The 18,331-nt window shown below is 36.3% G+C and overlaps 1 protein-coding gene across 1 annotated transcript in view; it reads right to left on the reverse strand.

Annotated features, from left to right (window-relative positions):
* The window catches only part of MEGF9 (multiple EGF like domains 9), an 81,350-nt gene that overhangs the window by 8,408 nt on the left and 54,611 nt on the right, over window positions 1–18,331 (reverse strand). Inside the window, exon 3 of the mRNA XM_080820338.1 lies at window positions 6,103–6,242. Coding sequence (XP_080676464.1) covers window positions 6,103–6,242 — 140 coding nt within the window. The remainder of the gene's footprint in view (window positions 1–6,102; window positions 6,243–18,331) is intronic.

Raw genomic sequence — 18,331 nt, forward strand, 5'->3', positions numbered from 1 at the left:
AAAATACGTTAATAGTCCTCTGACAGAATATGGATGTTTGAGGAAAGATGTGTTCCAATAACATGCCATTTGCATGTGACTAATGGGTCAAGAACAGGTCATATCACTATTTTTATTTAAAAATGATAAATACATATACTGTTAATATCTTGCTTTTACCATGCTATTGGGCTTACATGCTTATTGTTTGGGGGCTTTTTACTATTTTAGATAAAATCTCAAGCCTTGGCGCTTATCACAATATCATTCTGTTCTCTTAAGCCATTTATATTAGAATACACATTTTTTTAGAAATTATAAAATTTATAACAATTAAACATTTTTCCAGAAGAATTTATTTCTGTTTGTTTTATGCCATTCCCTACAATGAGAAGCCAATGAGAAAAAAATAACCCTATGTGGTAAATAAATTGTCTCAAAAGGAAAGATGAAAACTTTACTTAAAAGGTAAGATGAAAACAAGTCTAATAACAAGACTCATTACTCGACACTGCTTCAAAAAAAGTATGCACCTGGAACACAGCCACAGAGGAAAAAAAAGTAATAAATTATGACAGATAGACATAAATACAGCAGAGTGCTAACAGTAGCTGTGAGGGCAACAGTCCTTTTGGTTTCTCCCCTCTAATTTTCAAGTATCTGGTCTGCATGTATCCTTTTTTTGTTGCTGTCTTAATTTTTTTTCCTGATTACAAAGCTAATATACTATAAACTATCACATGCATATTATAAAAATATTTCAAGAATGTAAGCAAGTTTAAAACATTTCATGAGAAACTTGGAGGAAATGTTTTTATAATAACAATAAAGATCATATCCTTTCAAACCCACATCCCATAGGAACTGATGGTGTGGATTTGCCTTTCTAACAGCTTGTAGTTCCTCTTGAGGAGTCAAGAGAACATAAGGAACCTGGTTTTTAATGTCAGATCTGAGTTCCACTCCCAGTGGAACCTTTTACCAGTATGAGACCTTCAGGAAATAGCTTCTCTGACTCTCATTTTTCTAATCTGAAAAGTGGGATAATTCTCGGGCTAATGATTTAATGTAACATGAGTATTTCAAAGAGTGAAAAACTATTCCATAAGACAAATGTTTTCTCTTTAGGTTTCAATTTCCTCATCTATAAATTAAGAAAGCTGCACTGGATGAAATCTAAGTTCCCATTAAAATCTAAAAGTTGAGGGTCTCTCTTTTATGATAAAAGATATGTAAAATTTAGCTGAAGTTTAATTTTATTATACTTTGCCGGCAGCCTCCCAAAATACAATAATACTGTCTTAAAATTCACATTCTCTTTGTTGAAAGATGGCCAAAGGAGTGGATTACCAATTTAAAAAAAAAGAAAGAAAAAAAGAAGTGAGTGTTTCCTGAAGATGATCTCATGCTCGCTGGCTAGGCAGCAAACCAACCTGGTAGGGGTAACCAGGAAGGCAACCAGTCAAAGAAAAGAATGTGGGGCTCCTTTCCAACCAAATTCAATGCAATGCTTTGAAAACATAAATCGCCACCTGTAAAAAGACTTGTCCTTATTTATTTTGTCATTTCATAGTTTATATATAAACCTGTCAGAAATACAGCAATGTGCTTTGTTGTGGGAAGAAATGCCTGATCCTCCCTATAGAGGAGAAGGCAAATTTTAACTGTCAATAAGAGAGAAAGCCAAGCCCAAGTGAACAAGGGAGAGTAATAGAAGATAAGGTCAGAGAGAAAGGCAGGGGCCACAAAATGTAAAGTCATGCGGGCTAGAGAAAGAAGTCTGAATTTTACTCCGGGAGGGATAGGAAGCCAATCCAAGGGTTTAAGCACAGGAATGACATGATGTGGTTTTACATTTTAAAAAGATCACTCTGGTTGTTCTGTGGAGACTGGACTGTGGTGGGGTGGAGCTCTCGCATGAGAGGACAAGAAAAGGGGCAGAGAGATAATCAGATGAGCTCAGAGAATGTCACAGTATTTCAGAGATGACAGGGGCTTGGACAAGGATGACGGTAACAAAGGTCATAAACAGTGGTCAGATTCACAGTGTATTTTGAGTGCTGGGCTGATAGAACTTGCCGATGGATTGGCTATTTGCAGTGAGTAAAAGAAAGGAACCAAATATGACTTCTAGGCTTTGGACTGCGCAACTGGCTGAATGGTGTCGGTCACCAAAATGAAGAACACGAGTAAGGCAGGCTTGGTTTACAGGGTAAAATAAAGAATTGTTTTGGATATCTTGGGGTTTTGATGCCAGTTGAGGCATTCAGACAAAGATGTCCAAGGTACTATTAGATCTTCAAGTGTACAGATCAAGGGAGAAATATAAATCTGGTAGTGAGCACAGACGTAGATGGCATTTTAAATTAAATCCAGGGGACTGAATGAGATCACTTAACGGACAGTATAAATGGAGAAGACAAACATGTAAGATTTATTTATTTATTTATTTTAGAGAGAAATAGAAAGAGAGAGAGAACACACACGCAGTGTGGGGAGGTGCAGAGGGAGAGGGAAAGAATCCTTAAGTATATTCCCCACTGAGCATGGAGAACGACACAGATCTTTATCCCAGGATCCTAAGATCATAACCTGAGCCAAAACCAAGAGTGGGATGCTTAACCAACTGAGCCGCCCAGGTGCCCCAAGAGGAACAAAAATAAATAAATCTAAAAAAAAAGAAATACACCATGTGAACATAAAGTTCTAGTTCGAAAAAATAATAGCCTCCCCACCTCCATTTTAAAGTAAATATATACTCAATAAAGAAAATCTAGAACATACAGGAAAGTAGAAGAAAAAAGAATCACCATAAGAAATATGTCACTAAGATTTTGAATATTTTTCCTGGAAAACTTCTCTTATGTATAGAAGTTTAAGTTTTGCTTTTCAAATAGTCTAACTATATGGCCACGTCATTTCACACCCTGCTTTTTTCACCCTCTCATGTTGTTATATACACCACTCTTTAAAAAATTTTAATGATGACCTAATAGTTGCTATTTATTGATTACTCATAATAAGCCAGGTACTGTATTAAAGATTTTATAAATAATATTGCACTGAATCATTACAACAACCCATTAGACAGTTACTGTTATTATCTGCATTTCTACGCGAAGAAACAGGCTATGTAATTTGGCCAAAGTAAAGACAAGATTGCACTTGCTGTACTCTTAACCACGTACTGCCTAGGTAACATAATGGGCTTCATTCTCTGTTGATAGAAATAGGGTTGTCTAATTTTTAGAATTATAACTACCACTTTAGTAAACTTCTTTGAACACAAAGCTTTTTATGAATTTAGAATTATTTCCTCAGATTTCTGAAAACAAATTACTGGATCAAGGAGATATTCTGAAGACTGCAATACACATTGTGGAACTGTTTTCAAAAGTGTTTTTCCCCAATATATTTTATCACAAAAAGGTTACTTTAAAATCTGGTTCATCTAAAACACAAGGTCTAGAAAAAGACTAGAAAAGGGAAACGTAAGGACTGTGAAAACATAGTAAGTGGCCACCAGAGGGCAGTCGTATCACAGTGCTGTTGAAAACAAATCTTTGAGACAAAAGGAAAGGCTGATTATATATTAAGCTTGCAGGTTTAAATTAAGTACTTGCATCCCTTCATGTTGAGTTCCACTTTTATTATATTTCCAAACAGAGAAACCGTTTATTTCTCTTATTATTAGCTGCTTTTAGAAGTCATAACCATGGAAAGGATATCTTTTGCCTTAAATTATCTTGAGCAAGGACAGGCTGGAAGTTACTTGACATTAAAGACAGCTACCTCATTGCTGCAAGCAACACTAGCAGTGAGAGCCAGCAGTGTAGACCACCTTCTTACTGTATAAGACCTGGGGAGAAATGTAAATCAACTCAGTATGATGAAGCATTCCTGTGCTTAAACAGCACTGAAAGTTACCTTTCCGCTGCGTGTTTTTCCATTTATTTGTTCATTCACCTATGCACTATTCACCTAACAAACATGTTGTGAGTACTGACTACGTGCCAAGTGCCATGCTAGAGACTCTGTACAATGATGAACAAAACTGATATTGCCCCTGTCCTCACGGAACTTACAGTGTAGTGAGTATGCCACACATGACTCATAATCACAAATACATACATAATTATAAACTATGATAGGTATTGTAACAAAAAATACAAGTGCATATGCCAGTGTATAATTGGGGACTGTCATTCAGCCTGGAGTATCAGGAACTGCTTTCCAATGTAGTAAACTTTAACTGAAGGCCTTAAGGAAAAAATGATAAGGCAAAGGGGCTAATGGTGGGGTAGAAGTATATTAGAAAGACTGTTCTAGGCAGAGGAAAGATCATGTATGTAAACCTTAGGACAAGGAAACTTAGCTTGTTTAAGGGATAGAAGCCAGTATGACTGGATCACAGGCAGTTGAGAAAAAGAATAGCACAAGAGAGAACCAGTAAGTAGCCAGGGACCAGATCACATAACAGAAAAAAAAAACACAATTTCTCCTAAATCATTTTGTTTTACCATGGACTAGAGGAGAAAAATGAAGAATTTCAAATGCTTTCCAGGGTACTTTCAATTTCAAGTACTCTGCTACCCTGCTCTCATAAAAATACTTGTACTTGTCAGACTAGTTTGTCCCGATTTTTCTGTTGGGAAAAAAAGATTTCCAAAGAAGAACTTCTATTCCTTATATTTAGGAAACCTGACCATTGGAAGAATTCCTTGTCTTTATAGTTTGCCTCAATATGGTTTTCTTTGTGTTTTGTTTTGTTTTTTTACTGCCTGGGGTTTGCTGAGCTTTCAGAATCGATGGGCTGATGTCTTTCACCAGTTTGGAAAATTCTTGGTCATTATCTCTTCAAATTTTGCTTTTGCCCCGATCTTTCTCTCCTTTCTTTCTGAATCTCCAATTACATTTATGTTAGTCTTTTTGGCTGTGTCCCACATGTTCCTTCCTGCTCTGTTCTTTCCATTGCATTTTTTCCCTCTGTGCTTCAGCTGGATATTTTTAACTGAGCTGAATTCAAGTTTGCTCACCTTATCTTCACTGTGAATAATCTTTTGTTAAACCCATGCAATGAGTTATTCATTTCAGATTCTGTATTTTTCAGTTATAGACTGACCTTTTGATTTTTTATAGATTCCAATTCTCTAGAAATTTGCCTCTTTTACCTATTTTCCGGGTTTTCCTCTATTTTCTTAAAACATTAATTTTAGTTATTTTAAAGGTATTGTTTGCTAACTCTAACATCTGGATCATCTGTGGGTCTGTTTCCATTGTTTCTTTTTTCTCTTTACTATTGGTCATATTTTCCCTCCTCAGCATTGTCTAGTATTTTTTTTTATGCCAGATACAGTGTATAAAAGAGCCATAGATGACTGCTCTTTTCTCTCTTAGGCAGATATAATGAGAGAATAACCTCAATCCAATTTGAAATTGAGATGGGTTGAAGATGGGTTGCAATTTTAGTATGAGCCAGTTCACCTATGGTTTGGCATTATTTCTTGGTCATGGCCTTCTAATGCTTTTGACCAAGAGCCTAGCATCCTGAGTCTCCTCAGCTCTGAGAGACTACAACAGACTCAGTACTGCCTTTTCGTGGTTTCAGACCAGGTCCCACTCCACACACTTCAGAACCTGGTAATGTCTTGAAAGAGAGATGGTGGTATATGGTAACAGGGCTTCTCTCTTTCTAAAGGGATTTTGTCTCCTAAGAATGCAAGACTGAGAGACTTCTTTATACCTTTTGGGCCAGCCTCTCATCTCTTGCACAATCAGCTAATGTCCTATGGGAAAACTGGCTCTGTGTTTAGGGCTCCTCTAGGTTCTAATCCATCATACAAGTCCCAAACAACTGCCAAAAACTCTTCTTGTATCTCTTTCCTCAAGAATTTCTTTGCTTGGGCTAAATCTGCTCTTTAGCCTACGACCAGAATCAGCAAATGTCCCCCGGAAATAAAATGGCTGATGGTCATCCACTTACTTAGGAAGAGTTCTACCCTTTCCGGAATTTTAGTTCATATCGTCTTCTTTGCTTCCATTGTTCTCCAACCAATATGATTTTTGAAATTTACGAAAAGAACAAGAGACTAATTACATAACAAAGTTAAAGAAAGTGTGTACCTGTGAGGGCATCACAACTGGCAGACCGATTATTACATCGGCAGGGCAAGCAGCCACTCTTACTAAAGTCATAATATCCATCTTGGCATCGATCACATGTAGAGCCGGTGACACCCACTTTGCACTGGCATTTCCCAGAACTGCAAATAAAAGCAAAGACAATGAACAAAATAAATGAGTTTGAAAGTTCTGTTGCCTAACATTCCATCATAGATGATCTATCTATCTATCATAGATGATACATAGATAATGTAGAAATAGTTTCAACTAGATTCTAACTACTAGGATTATTAAGATTTTGTTTGAATTGGAAGTTGATCAACTTCATGAGTATATACATTCAATTGACATACTAACACTAATCATTTGTGACAATTTAATCCTCTGCACTAAGGTAGTTTAAAATAATTGATAAAGGAGCCATGGAGAACATAAATCCCCAGTGCTTAGAAATCTTTGTTTGCTAAGCAGTGGGGCATAGAACTGGTACCATTACTACATCTCACCCCTAGATTATTCCACAGTTCCATCAGCATCCACCCTGCCCAATATAGAGAAGAGAAGAAACTCCACCTCGTCTTCACCCAACTAGCTTCTGGCTGAAGAATATGAAGGCCAAGATCTTAATAAATATGTCAGTTCATATCCATTTAGATGCTGAAAATGATATAATTTTCTACTTTAGGTCCAGGTTATATTAAAATTGTATTTCTGGTAATTAAACTAGAATTCATAGTTCAGTAAATATGATTATAAGGGGGACCTCTCTTGCTTTCTGGCTTAAATCCATATAAAAGTCTAGACTGTCAACCAAAAGAGAAGTCTAAAATCTGAAGTAAGAAAAATAGGGGTAGTCAGCACTGGCTTGGTCAATAGAGCATATGACTTTTGGTTTGGGGGTTGTAGGTTCGAGCCCATGTTGGGTATAGAGATTACTTAAAAATAAAATCTTGAAAAATAGGAAGAAAGAAGAAAGAAAGAAACTTATTTAACAATGTGACTCTTCTTTATATGCTTATTCTGAACCTGAAATTTTTAGACTTCACCTGAACATATCTTGGCACCAGTCATATTGGATGGGAAACTTCTAAGGTAAAACTGCTTTTCAATATAATGTTTTTTAGAGATTCAGCTCCTTATAATGAGCCCCCATGGGACTGATAATTTCAGTTCAAGAAACCAAGCTCAAATTATTCATACTTACATAGCGCTTACACATATCAGTTAAATCCCCTTCTAATTCCCATATTCTTATTTCTATAATAAAACCAGAAGTTCCAAATTTGAGAGTTACTGGAATTTTCAGTTGAACTCTGAAGAATGCAAGTAAAGCAACTTTCAATCCTGTGTATTCTACTTGTAGTATATAAACCTAAAGATTTTCTTTTCTTTTCTTTTCTTTTTCTTTTCTTTCTTTCTTTTTTTTTTTTTTTTTTTTTTTTTTTTTAGATAATGTCTTTCTTTTTCATCAGCATCCCCTGGGCTAAATAATGAGGCTTTCATCCTCCATCCCTAAAAACTATTTCGAGCAGCTAGAGTCAAAGTTTACTTCTCTCTTCCACTTACAGTTCTCTGCACTATCCCAGGCTATGTCAAAAAGGAGTAGAAAAGTAGAAAAACAGTTCGACATGGAATATATTTTTAGGGCTTTACTCAAACAAAACCAGTCCAGAAGGGAAAGGAAGCCAGGCTTATGTAAATGATATATGCTTTATATGTTTCAAAGACTTGTGTCCTGAGCAGCTACCCATAGACCTCTGTATTCCTATCTTAAAGCTGTCTAGTATATTAGGTTATGCAATTGCTTGACTAACAAGTAGTCTTACAGAAAATGTAAAACAGAGGCATCTGAGAGCACGAGTGCTGCTGTTGCTGCTGCTGAATATGATGATAAAAATAATAAGCCATCACTTACTGAGAACGATGTCAATAAATATAGATATACTCTCTAATCCTCAAAATAACCCTTCTAGGTGAAGTCCTAATCCTCGTTTTACTGTTGAAGGACATCAGAGAAGTTAAAGTTATTGTCCACACCTAGTAAGTCAGGCTGATTTATACAAAGCCAGACTTTTCCTATTATACCATGGTACCTACTGCTCCCTAAGTCTGAATCTAAATTTGCATAAGAAATTTGCATGCCAAACAACTTGATACCAACTTGGGTATCAAGATTCACTCTGTAGATTCCAAGTACCACAACTCACCATTTATTTAGGTGCCCACCCCAGTGAGCTGTTTCTGCCTTGCCCAGAATAAACTCCAACTAAGAAAAGTGGTCTCTTCCTCACTGCCAGTAAGTATCAGGTCTTCCTTAACAAAAGCTAAGAGTTCTCAGTGCTTGAAGAGAAACTGCAGCCTAGCAAAAGTCCAAGGTTCCCAGAGATGCAAGCCCAAATATTTTGATGCTTAAAGCTTAGTTAAAATTTGTACTGATCACAGTGAAGAAGATGAGGCTTGATTTTAAACATGCAACAGAAATGTGCATTACTAAGTACGTCTCTTAAGTAACTTCACAAAAAAATAAAACAAATGGAAAAAATCTGAACACATATACGCTTACACAGTCTTACACAAGAATACCCCAAGGTACTTAAAGAGCTAGCAGAGCAAATCTGTATTCATCAAATATGAAGTTCAGGAATGTTATTACTCAACAAGAAGGAACTCGTCAGCCTAAGTCTCACTAAACTGTCAGAAAATTATAAAGGATATAATTGCCTCCCAAAGAATTGCTAACAACATTTTATTAGCCAATTTCTAAGGCTTTTAAAATGTTAATCAAAATATGCTTGCTCCTCATTTCTCTATAGATAGATTATTCGGTAAACAGAAGAATCAACAGTTACTTTTAATGGCAGTGTTTGCCGAACTCACCAACTTACAAGAAAATGATATTATCTTGGAATAGCTAATCACTTCATAACATCTCATAATCATAGCCCGTGCTCTTAAAGTAGTTGCTATTCCTGTAAGTGGACTTTCCCTTCATAATTCTGCTCTGCATACTCAAAAGACTGATTTAAGCAAGCATCTTTCTCCCTGGAGAATATGTTCCTTAGTTGTTGATGTAAAAATAAAAACCCCATGAGTGGCTTTATGAATCCTGATAAAGCGATTGACTAGTCTAGATACCATATTTCACTTCCCCTGTGTCGATTTTAAAACACAGGAAAGGAGGTGCTTTCTCTCTCTCTCTCTCTCTCTCTCTCTCTTTTTTTAAATATAGCAGAGAGTGGGAAAGTTGCTGTGAGACTACGCTAGTACTGTTCTCCATGTTACTCATGGCCCATCGCCAGCTTCTGCGTGTATAAGAATTAAATCACTCAGCAAATATAAAGCTCTGCCTGTGTGACTTTTACAGAATAAAGCCTTTACAACACCCCCTTTCATGGTCTCCCTCTGTTAAAGACTGTTGAATGCTTTTTGAAGCAAAGGTCAATGATATAAATGCAATGAAATCAAAGACAGGAAAAAAAAAAGTACTGTTAACAGACCACTTATGCTTATCCATAGATTTGAAGTGAAAGAACCAAAGACTCATAGCTTCATATCTGGAAAATAAGGGCACAAAACCAGATTTTGAACAGAAGTTAGAAATCTCTACTACTGAGATCAACTCAGATAAACTAAGAATTTGCTCATCTGGTGTCACTTTTTATAGACATGAGTTAGTTACTAGCAAAGTACAACTATAGTATGGAGAATTATATCAGAAAGAACAAAGAGTTATTTATAAAGGAAGCACAAGCATTGTGCAACTGAGCCATACTGAGTATAACTAAGTATATACTATACATTTCTTAAATTATCCCAAATAGGATTCTCAGATTTTCTTACAGTGTCAGGTGCTTAGTTATTGAATTTATTGCACTCATAAGTATGAACCATTATTACAAGGTTTGATCACTTAAAAGTGATCTCTTAAGGGGTATTTGGCTGGCTTAGTCAGAAGAGCATGCGACGCTTGATCTCTAGGTCATGAGTTCAAACCCCACACTGGGTGTAGAGATTAGTTAAATAAATAAAACTTTAAAAAACCTATCTCTTAAAACATGAATAAAATATTTTTTGACATGAAGTCATTAATTTTTCAAAAGGGAATTCAATGATGTATCACATTTCAAGATATGGTATGTATTTATGTCATACAAGTACTAAACAAAATGTCTTTAAAGGTTCTGGTCTGTTTAAGACGAATAGATGGAGAATCTCCAAAATTTCCATTATTTTATAACAGCATTGACGAGGGTGGAAGGGTAGAACACAGGAAGGAAGGTATCAGGGTCTATGGAAAATTCATAGCCTAAGAAGACAGAGAGCTTAGTTCATATTCCAGCTCTGTTAGTAACTAGGTGGGACCATGTGCTTATTCAATATTAGACTCAGTATTCTCATCTGTAAAATGAAGATAATTATACCAAACTTTGTAGGGTTTCTGTGAGTCTGGTATGTAATCAATACTCAAGAATAAAAAAATTATGAAAGTGATGACAGTAATCCTAGATCTTGAATTTTTTCTGAGAATTATAGAGAAAATGGGTTGGACTCTAACAGGTAAAGGCAGACAAGGCTGTTACTTTTAAAATTCTGTTAATAAACCTAGAGAAACTGCAAGAATTTATGGGGGTAATTGTTAGCTTGGAGCAAAAAGGTGGCTAGGAAAAAAGAGCACATTATGAAAAAAGCACAGTAGAAATGGTTTGGGGAAAGAAAATTCTAAAACCGAGAAGGGAGGGGCACCTGGGAAGCTCAGTTGGTTAAGCATCTGACTTCAGCTGGGGTCCTGACCTCAGAGTCCTCTTGGAGTCCTGGGATTGAGCCCTGCATTGGACTCCATGCTTAGTGGGGGAGATCTTGTCCCTCACCCTCCCCTTCTGCCCCCACCCTCCACTCACGTGTGTGCACACTCTCTCTCAAATGAATGAATAAAATCTTTCAAAAATTTTTTCAAAAATAATAAAATTGAGAAGGGAAAGTATCTGAAAAAGCCTACATAAGGCAGGACTTAAATCAGTGAGACTTGATGTGTTTTTGTACAAACTAGTTAATTGATTTAATTTTTTTCTAAGTTGTCAAATCTCTCAGCAAGTTTTGTGTTATCAAAAACATTGCCTATTTTCTTCCTAAGAGTTATAAGCTGTAAATGACATGTGCATGGCATATCTTTAGATATCATGTTATCGATCCGAACTTAAGAAGTCATAGAATAACTAAAAAGATACAGTTCTAATTAGGAGAAATTTATTTATGGTTATTCAGAAGCCTTGCTTCTCCTTCTTCCTCACATAGTTTACATGTTGGCACTCTGATATGGAAAGAACAAGAAACAGAAAAAATGGATAATAAAAGGTATCAATTTTTTTCTTCTATCTTTAATAACTAACAACAATTTAGTATAGAGATGTCTGCATGGCTCAGTCAGTTAAGCATCTGCTTTCAGTTCAGGTCACGATCTCAGGGTCCTGGGACTGAGTCCTGTGTCGTCGGCAGAGGTCGTCGGCAGAGAGCTTGCTTCTCCCTCTCCCTCTGCCATTCCCCCTGTCTGTGCTCTCTCACTCACTCTCTCTCTCAAATAAATAAATAAAAATCTTGAAAAAAATAAAATAATATAAACAATTTAGTGTAGAAAGAGATTGAACCACTAGTTAAAACACAGTATGAAATTAACAGAAATTTGTTGATTATAAGCTCTCTTGATATATTAAAAATAACATAATATTAAAAAGAAGCTGAGAAAAGTTGATCTAACTAGAAAAAAGTCTTTATATGGGAAAACAATGAAGGTGAACTTATTAGCAATTCTTAACTTCATGCTTGTGTCACGATTTTGTAAAGGTAGTAAAAATAGTTTCTCCTTTGGTTATGAAAGAAACTCAGTAATTGGACATTTTGGCAAAAGACCATCTGCATTTAGCATTCCTCTGTCTTTCTACAATCATGGAAAAGACCATGATGCAATGAGCAAAGCTCCTTTGCTGGAGAAAAAAAAAGGATAGCTTTATTGTTGAAAACATTGGGCTATTATACTAAACATTCCTTGTATTTTTGCGGGCAAATAGTCTAAAATATTCTTAGAGGAAATCCATATTCAGACAGAAATTCTTAACACTCAAAAGGGTATTGCCTAAGTGCAAAAATATTTTCTGATAGCCAATCATACTAAAATCAAATTTAAAAGCTTATTTGAAAAGTCAGAAATAAAAGTTAATGGCAAAAAAATAAAAAGTATATTTCCAGAGCCATAACTTGGGAAGGCTTAACTTAATTCAACTAGGAAAATTATTTCTTGTTTCCTTAACTTTTTGAATGGAATAAATATGGCCATAAGAATACTTAAACCCTGGGGCGCCCGGGTGGCTCAGTTGGTTAAGTGACTGCCTTCGGCTCAGGTCATGATCTCAGGGTCCTGGGATAGAGCCCCGCATTGGGCTCCTCACTCCCTCTGCCGCTCCCCCTGCCTGTGCTCTCCTGCTCTCTCTCTCTCTCTCTCTCAAATAAATAAAAATCTTAAAAAAAAAAAAAAAAAAAAAAAAAAGAGGGTGCCTGGGTGGCTCAGTGGGTTAAGCCTCTGCCTTCGGCTCAGGTCATGATCCCAGGGTCCCGGGATCGGGCCCCACATCGGGCTCTCTGCTCAGCAGGGAGCCTGCTTCCCCATCTCTCTCTGCGCCTGCCTCTCTGCCTACTTGTGATCTCTGTCTGTGAAATAAATAAATAAAATCTTTAAAAAAAAAAAAAGAATACTCAAACCTTCACAATTACTCCATTATTTGATAGAAATTTCTGCATTTTGAAAGTCATTTTGAAGAGAAAAAAGAAAAAGCATGTCCCGATACCATCTTCCTGAAGATGGCCCTTAAACACATTAACATTGTATTCTTCTGTAACCATTGTTAAAGATTTGCTTAATGAAAGGTTAATTTAGAAAAATTTTTTTAAATTTAAATTCCAGCTACTTAACATACAGTGTAATATTAGTTTCAGCTGTAGAATTTAGTGATTCTACACTTCCATACAACACTCAGTGCTCATCACAAGTGTACTCCCTAATACCCATCAAAAATTTCACCCATCCCCCCACCTCCCCTCTGGTAACCATCAGTTCTCTATAGTTAAGAGTCTGTTTCTTGGTTTGCCTCTCTTTCTCTCCTTTCCCTTTGCTCATTTGTTTTGTTTCTTAAGATTAACATATGAATGAAATCATATGGTATTTCTTTCTCTGATATTTCACTTAGCATAATACTCTCTAGCTCCATCCATGTTGTTGCAAATGGCAAGATTTCATTCTTTTTGATGGCTAAGAAATATTCTGCTGCATTTTTATGTGTGTGTATGTGTTTATGTGTGTTTATATACACATACCACATACATACACACCACATCTCCTTTACCCACTCATCAATGGACCCCTGGGCTCTTTTCATAATTTGGCTATTGTAGGTAATGCTTCTATAAACAGCATATAAAGCAGCATCTGGGTGGCTCAGGTGGTTGAGCGTCCGCCTTTGACTCAGGTCATGATCCCAGGGTCCTAGGATCGAGCCCCATGTAGGGCTCTCTGCTTAGTGGGGGAGCCTGCTTCTCCCTCTCCCTCTGTTGTTCCCCCTGCTTGTGCTCTCTCACTCTGTCAAATAGATAAAATCTTTAAAAAATAAAATAAAATAAAGTCAAACCTTGCTGAGACTCTAGCATGTCCATCTTTAAACAAACCAAAAAATAAACACCGGGGTAGATGCATCCCTTTGAATTAGTTATTTTTGTATTCTTTGGGTAAATACCTAAGCAATTACTGGGTTGTGGGGTAGTTCTATTTTTAACTATTTGAGGGAACCCCATACAATTTTCTAGAGTGGCTGCACCAATTTGCATTCCCACCAACAGTGCAAGGGGGTTCCCCTTTCTCTACATCCTTGCCAACACCTCTTGTTTCTTGTGTTGTTGATTTTAGCCATTCTGACAAATGTGAGGTGATATCTTATTGTAGTTTTCATTTGTATTTCCCTGATGATGGGTGATGTTGAGCATCTTTTCATGTGCCTGCTGGCCATCTGTATGTCTTCTTTGGAAAAATGTCTATTCCTGTCTTCTGTCCATTTTTTAATTGGATTATTTGTTTTTTGGGTACTGAGTTTTATACATTCTTCATATATTTTGGATACTAACCTGAACGGGTAATTATTAACACTTGATCTATGTATATGCTGTGTTCCAAAAATTAACTTAACTTGTAGTGCCTTGAATTTAGAACTCATTTTCTCACAGAAATGACTGCATAAGTGGTAGCTTAGTTTCCAAATAAGCAAACAAAAACCTGTTTAATTCAAAATGTTGATACTGACAGGGCTAAGGACCAAGTCCTTTTTACCCAAGTCTGAAGCTTTTGAGTTCTAAACCCTGTAGGGAATGAAGTAGTCAGGGGCAATATTAACATCTACTGAGTTTACTGGGGGGAATATAAATAAAGTACATAGCACAATATTTATATATTCATTAGTTACTTTCGTTCTTATGATAATTCTGTGACATTCATTAAGTCTCAATTTTGCCACTTTCTAGCTGTTTGATTGTTGAACAAATTAAGTTTTCACATCTGAAAAAATAATAATAATCCCTATCTCATATGATTGTGAACACTAGTTAAAACTACATATTTAAGTACCTTCCAAATTTTAGTAGCACTCTATCTGGTCAAATTGGGGATACTCAGCATCCCCAAACAATACGGCTTCCATGACATGAAATGACTCAATTTTCAAGGTCACACACCCAGAGGGCAATCAGAATTAGAACCCAGGTCTATGAAGAGCCTGCCAACAATTCTTTTTTACAAAAGGATAATTGTCATATTATATTAGTTTCAGGTATACAACATGATTTGATACTTATTTACATTGCAAAACCATCACCACAATAAGCTTAGTTACTACCTGTCACCATACAAAGTTACACTGTTTTCCCCTGAGTATTTTTGACATTGATTTGTAGATATCCTTTATTCCTGGAATAATCAATCCCTTGTCAGTATAATGTGCTACAATTATCTTCTCTCAGTTGGAGGCTTGTCTTTCCACTCTTCGTATAAGTTTTACAGTTTAACCAAGTAGTTAAGGTGTGAACACTGGAGCTAGACTACCTGGATTTAAATCCTGGCTTTACCACTTACTGGTCATTTGACCGTAAGTAAATTACCTCAACTTCCTGCTTCAGTTTCCTCACTTGTAAAATGAAGAAAATAATCTCTCACTCTCACAAGTGTGTTGTGAAGATTAATTTAGTTAGTATTTGTTAAGCATGCAGAACAGTGTCTGACACATAGTAAAAATTGTATAAGTACTGCTACTATGTTACTAGTATTGTTGAAGTTTATCCCTAAGCTTTAGTACCTCCTCAACTATATGTCAAATATCTTTCTATACATGGATTGTTTCTGGGTCTTTGTTTTTGTTCTGTTTATCTATTTGTCTATCCCTGAACCAAACGAAACTCTCTTAATTACTACAGCTTTACTTCCCCTAAGTTTTTCATATAAAATTTTTGAAAAATATAGATATGTTGAAAGAACAGTATTCTCAGTATCTACATATTTTTTTGCTTTTTACCCAGTACTCCCCTAATCCCTTCTCCCCACTTACACCACTTCAGCCACACTTGCCTTACTGTTGTTCAGATGTGCTGTGCATGTTCCTGCATCAGAGACCCTGTATTCGCTGTCCTTTCTGTTGGCAATACCCTTCACCCAGGGGATTCTACATGGCATACCCGCTTACTTCTTTTTGTTATTTATTCAAATGTCATATTCTCAACAAGGCCTCTACCAGCCATGCCATCTAAAACTGTAATATCTCTTACTATTTAATATAATATATATTTTATTTTTTATTATCTCTCCCCATCTAGAATGTCAGCTCTATGAAATCAGAGGGTTTTATTTGTTTGTTTGTTTGTTTGTTTCCACTGCTATATTCCCAGGGCCTACCACAGTACCTGGCACATGATAGACACTTAAACTTTCTCATGTAATGATTGTGTAATTTGGCTCAAAATCTATGTATGCTTCCTTCATTAATTCATGATGCCTTCTGAGCACAATATTTGTCTTTAATTTAGCCTATTTAATATTTTATATTACATTTAAATAAATCTCTTAGAATCTTAGAAACAGGATATTTATCTAGGTGAGCAAAATGAGACATTTAATGACTGACTGGTCCATGATGGGCCAGTCAACATTGTAAGACATTGATCCCTTGGATTTGTTTTTTAAAGGATGAAGAAGAGCAGAAAGGGAAAAAAATAATTTACTAGCCCACAAAGATAAGTCTGTTTTGCTTAACCCCAATTTTCTATTATGACCCTACTAAAAAAGCCTCTTTAGCTTATATAATCCTTATATAAATAAAGAGCAGAGACTGGAATGCCTCAAATAAGCCTACTCGTTATTACTTCTGGTTTTCTTCTGCATATATTAGATTTTGGGGGTCAAATGATTGATCAGTGGTTCTGATTGTTAGGCCCTATCTCAGAATTTCTGATTCAGTAGGTCAGGGGTTGGGCCCAAGAATTTACATTTCTAACCAATCCCCAGGTAATGCTGATACTGATCTGGGGACCATCCTTGAAGAACCACTGTACTAGATTAACTGGAAAAATGTCACTATACTTGCTTCACTCTACTTTTTAATCCCGAGCCCTGACCGGTAAAGCTGCTTGATTTCCATCTCTGCACTTAGTGCTTAACCCTTAATTTGGTATCAATTCTTATCTAAGAAGAGGGTACTTAAGGCAGTCAACTTCAGTGAACTGTCATTAAGTCTCATCTGCTACTAGTTCCTTTGACTTTAGTCCCCTATATTCTCAATGGCTGAATTAGAACTACTATCCCTAGTTTCCTGATGTCTGGCTCCTTGTCCCAGTGGCTGTGCCTCACCGCTTCCTACCCCGATGACTAGGTTCACAACACTTGCTTTCAGATCTCCCACATGTCAAATGTCTGCCATTTAAGCCCCAACAAGGCAAGTGGACTCAACTTTGATATTTATAATGTCCTAATTCCTGACTTTCAAATGATTCTCTATGGATGCTCTCAGTACTTCATGTTGACTTCTTCTATACAGTATTTAATTTCATTGTAGAAGATCTGACTTCTAGATTTATGTCTCCATGGGCCACTCCTAAGGTTGATCAATCATGCTCACCCATACCTAGACCTATACTGACACTGAGACTCACACCGACATATCTAATCTTGCCCTTCTATTTTAGGGTACAGTGGGGAGAGCCTTGGAATCAGACAGACCTGGGCTCAAATCTAAGCTCTGCCATTTATTAATTATGTCATACTGTTAAGTAACTCAACCTCTAAGAGCAAGACAGCTAAGTTGTTCTGAGAAGTCAGAGAGGTTATATGTGTAAAGCATCAAGAACAGAGGTTAAACAGTGTTCATTGAATGTTAATTTCCTTCTGTTCCTTTTGCTGTCTCTCCTGCATTATGCAGCTTCCTTAGGTGAACAGTTTAGTAAAAAAAAAACTAATATATTTTCCTGTAAAAACTCTTCTTTCAAATATCTATAAGATCTTTTACTGGACATTGTATTCAACCTTAGAACTCTTTAAATAATCAATTCAGGATCAGCAAAAGTAAAACTTAATTAAGGAAATGGTCACAATGTATGTGTTAGGAATTGGCAGAAGTGAAGGAAGAGATTCTGTCATTGACAATATAAGCCATGTTTTTTATTATGCTTTTGGCAGTGTGAGAAGAATGTCTATGACCTTCCTGTACAGCATTTAGAAGAAAATTTAAATTTGATGACATCCCAGATCTCCTTGAGAATCTTTTTAATCTTATAGACCTTCTCCATAGAAAAATACATATCAACCATTATATTTCATGCATTTCCCCCTTCATAGACTAAGAACTTCTGACCTCAAGCTTAGGAGTATATACTAACCCAGCACTGAGTGCCATGGGAGTTGAAGGTAACAGAAAGAACATGAGATAAGTTGTCAGAAGAGCTTGAGTCCACTGCTCTTGCTCTGGTATTTAATAAATGTCCAAGCTTGGGCTCCAACCTTTGAATTATTACTTCTCATTAGTAATTTGGTAAAAATCATCCTTACCTACCTCATCCTTACCTTACCTACAGGGTTGTTGTTAGAATCAAATGAGAAAATGTACAGGAGACGAGAATACTAGTTCAGATATCAGTTATTAACATTACTTAGAAA

This window comes from Martes martes, assembly GCF_963455335.1.
Source record: "Martes martes genome assembly, chromosome: 12".
NCBI classification, from domain to species: Eukaryota; Metazoa; Chordata; class Mammalia; order Carnivora; family Mustelidae; genus Martes; species Martes martes.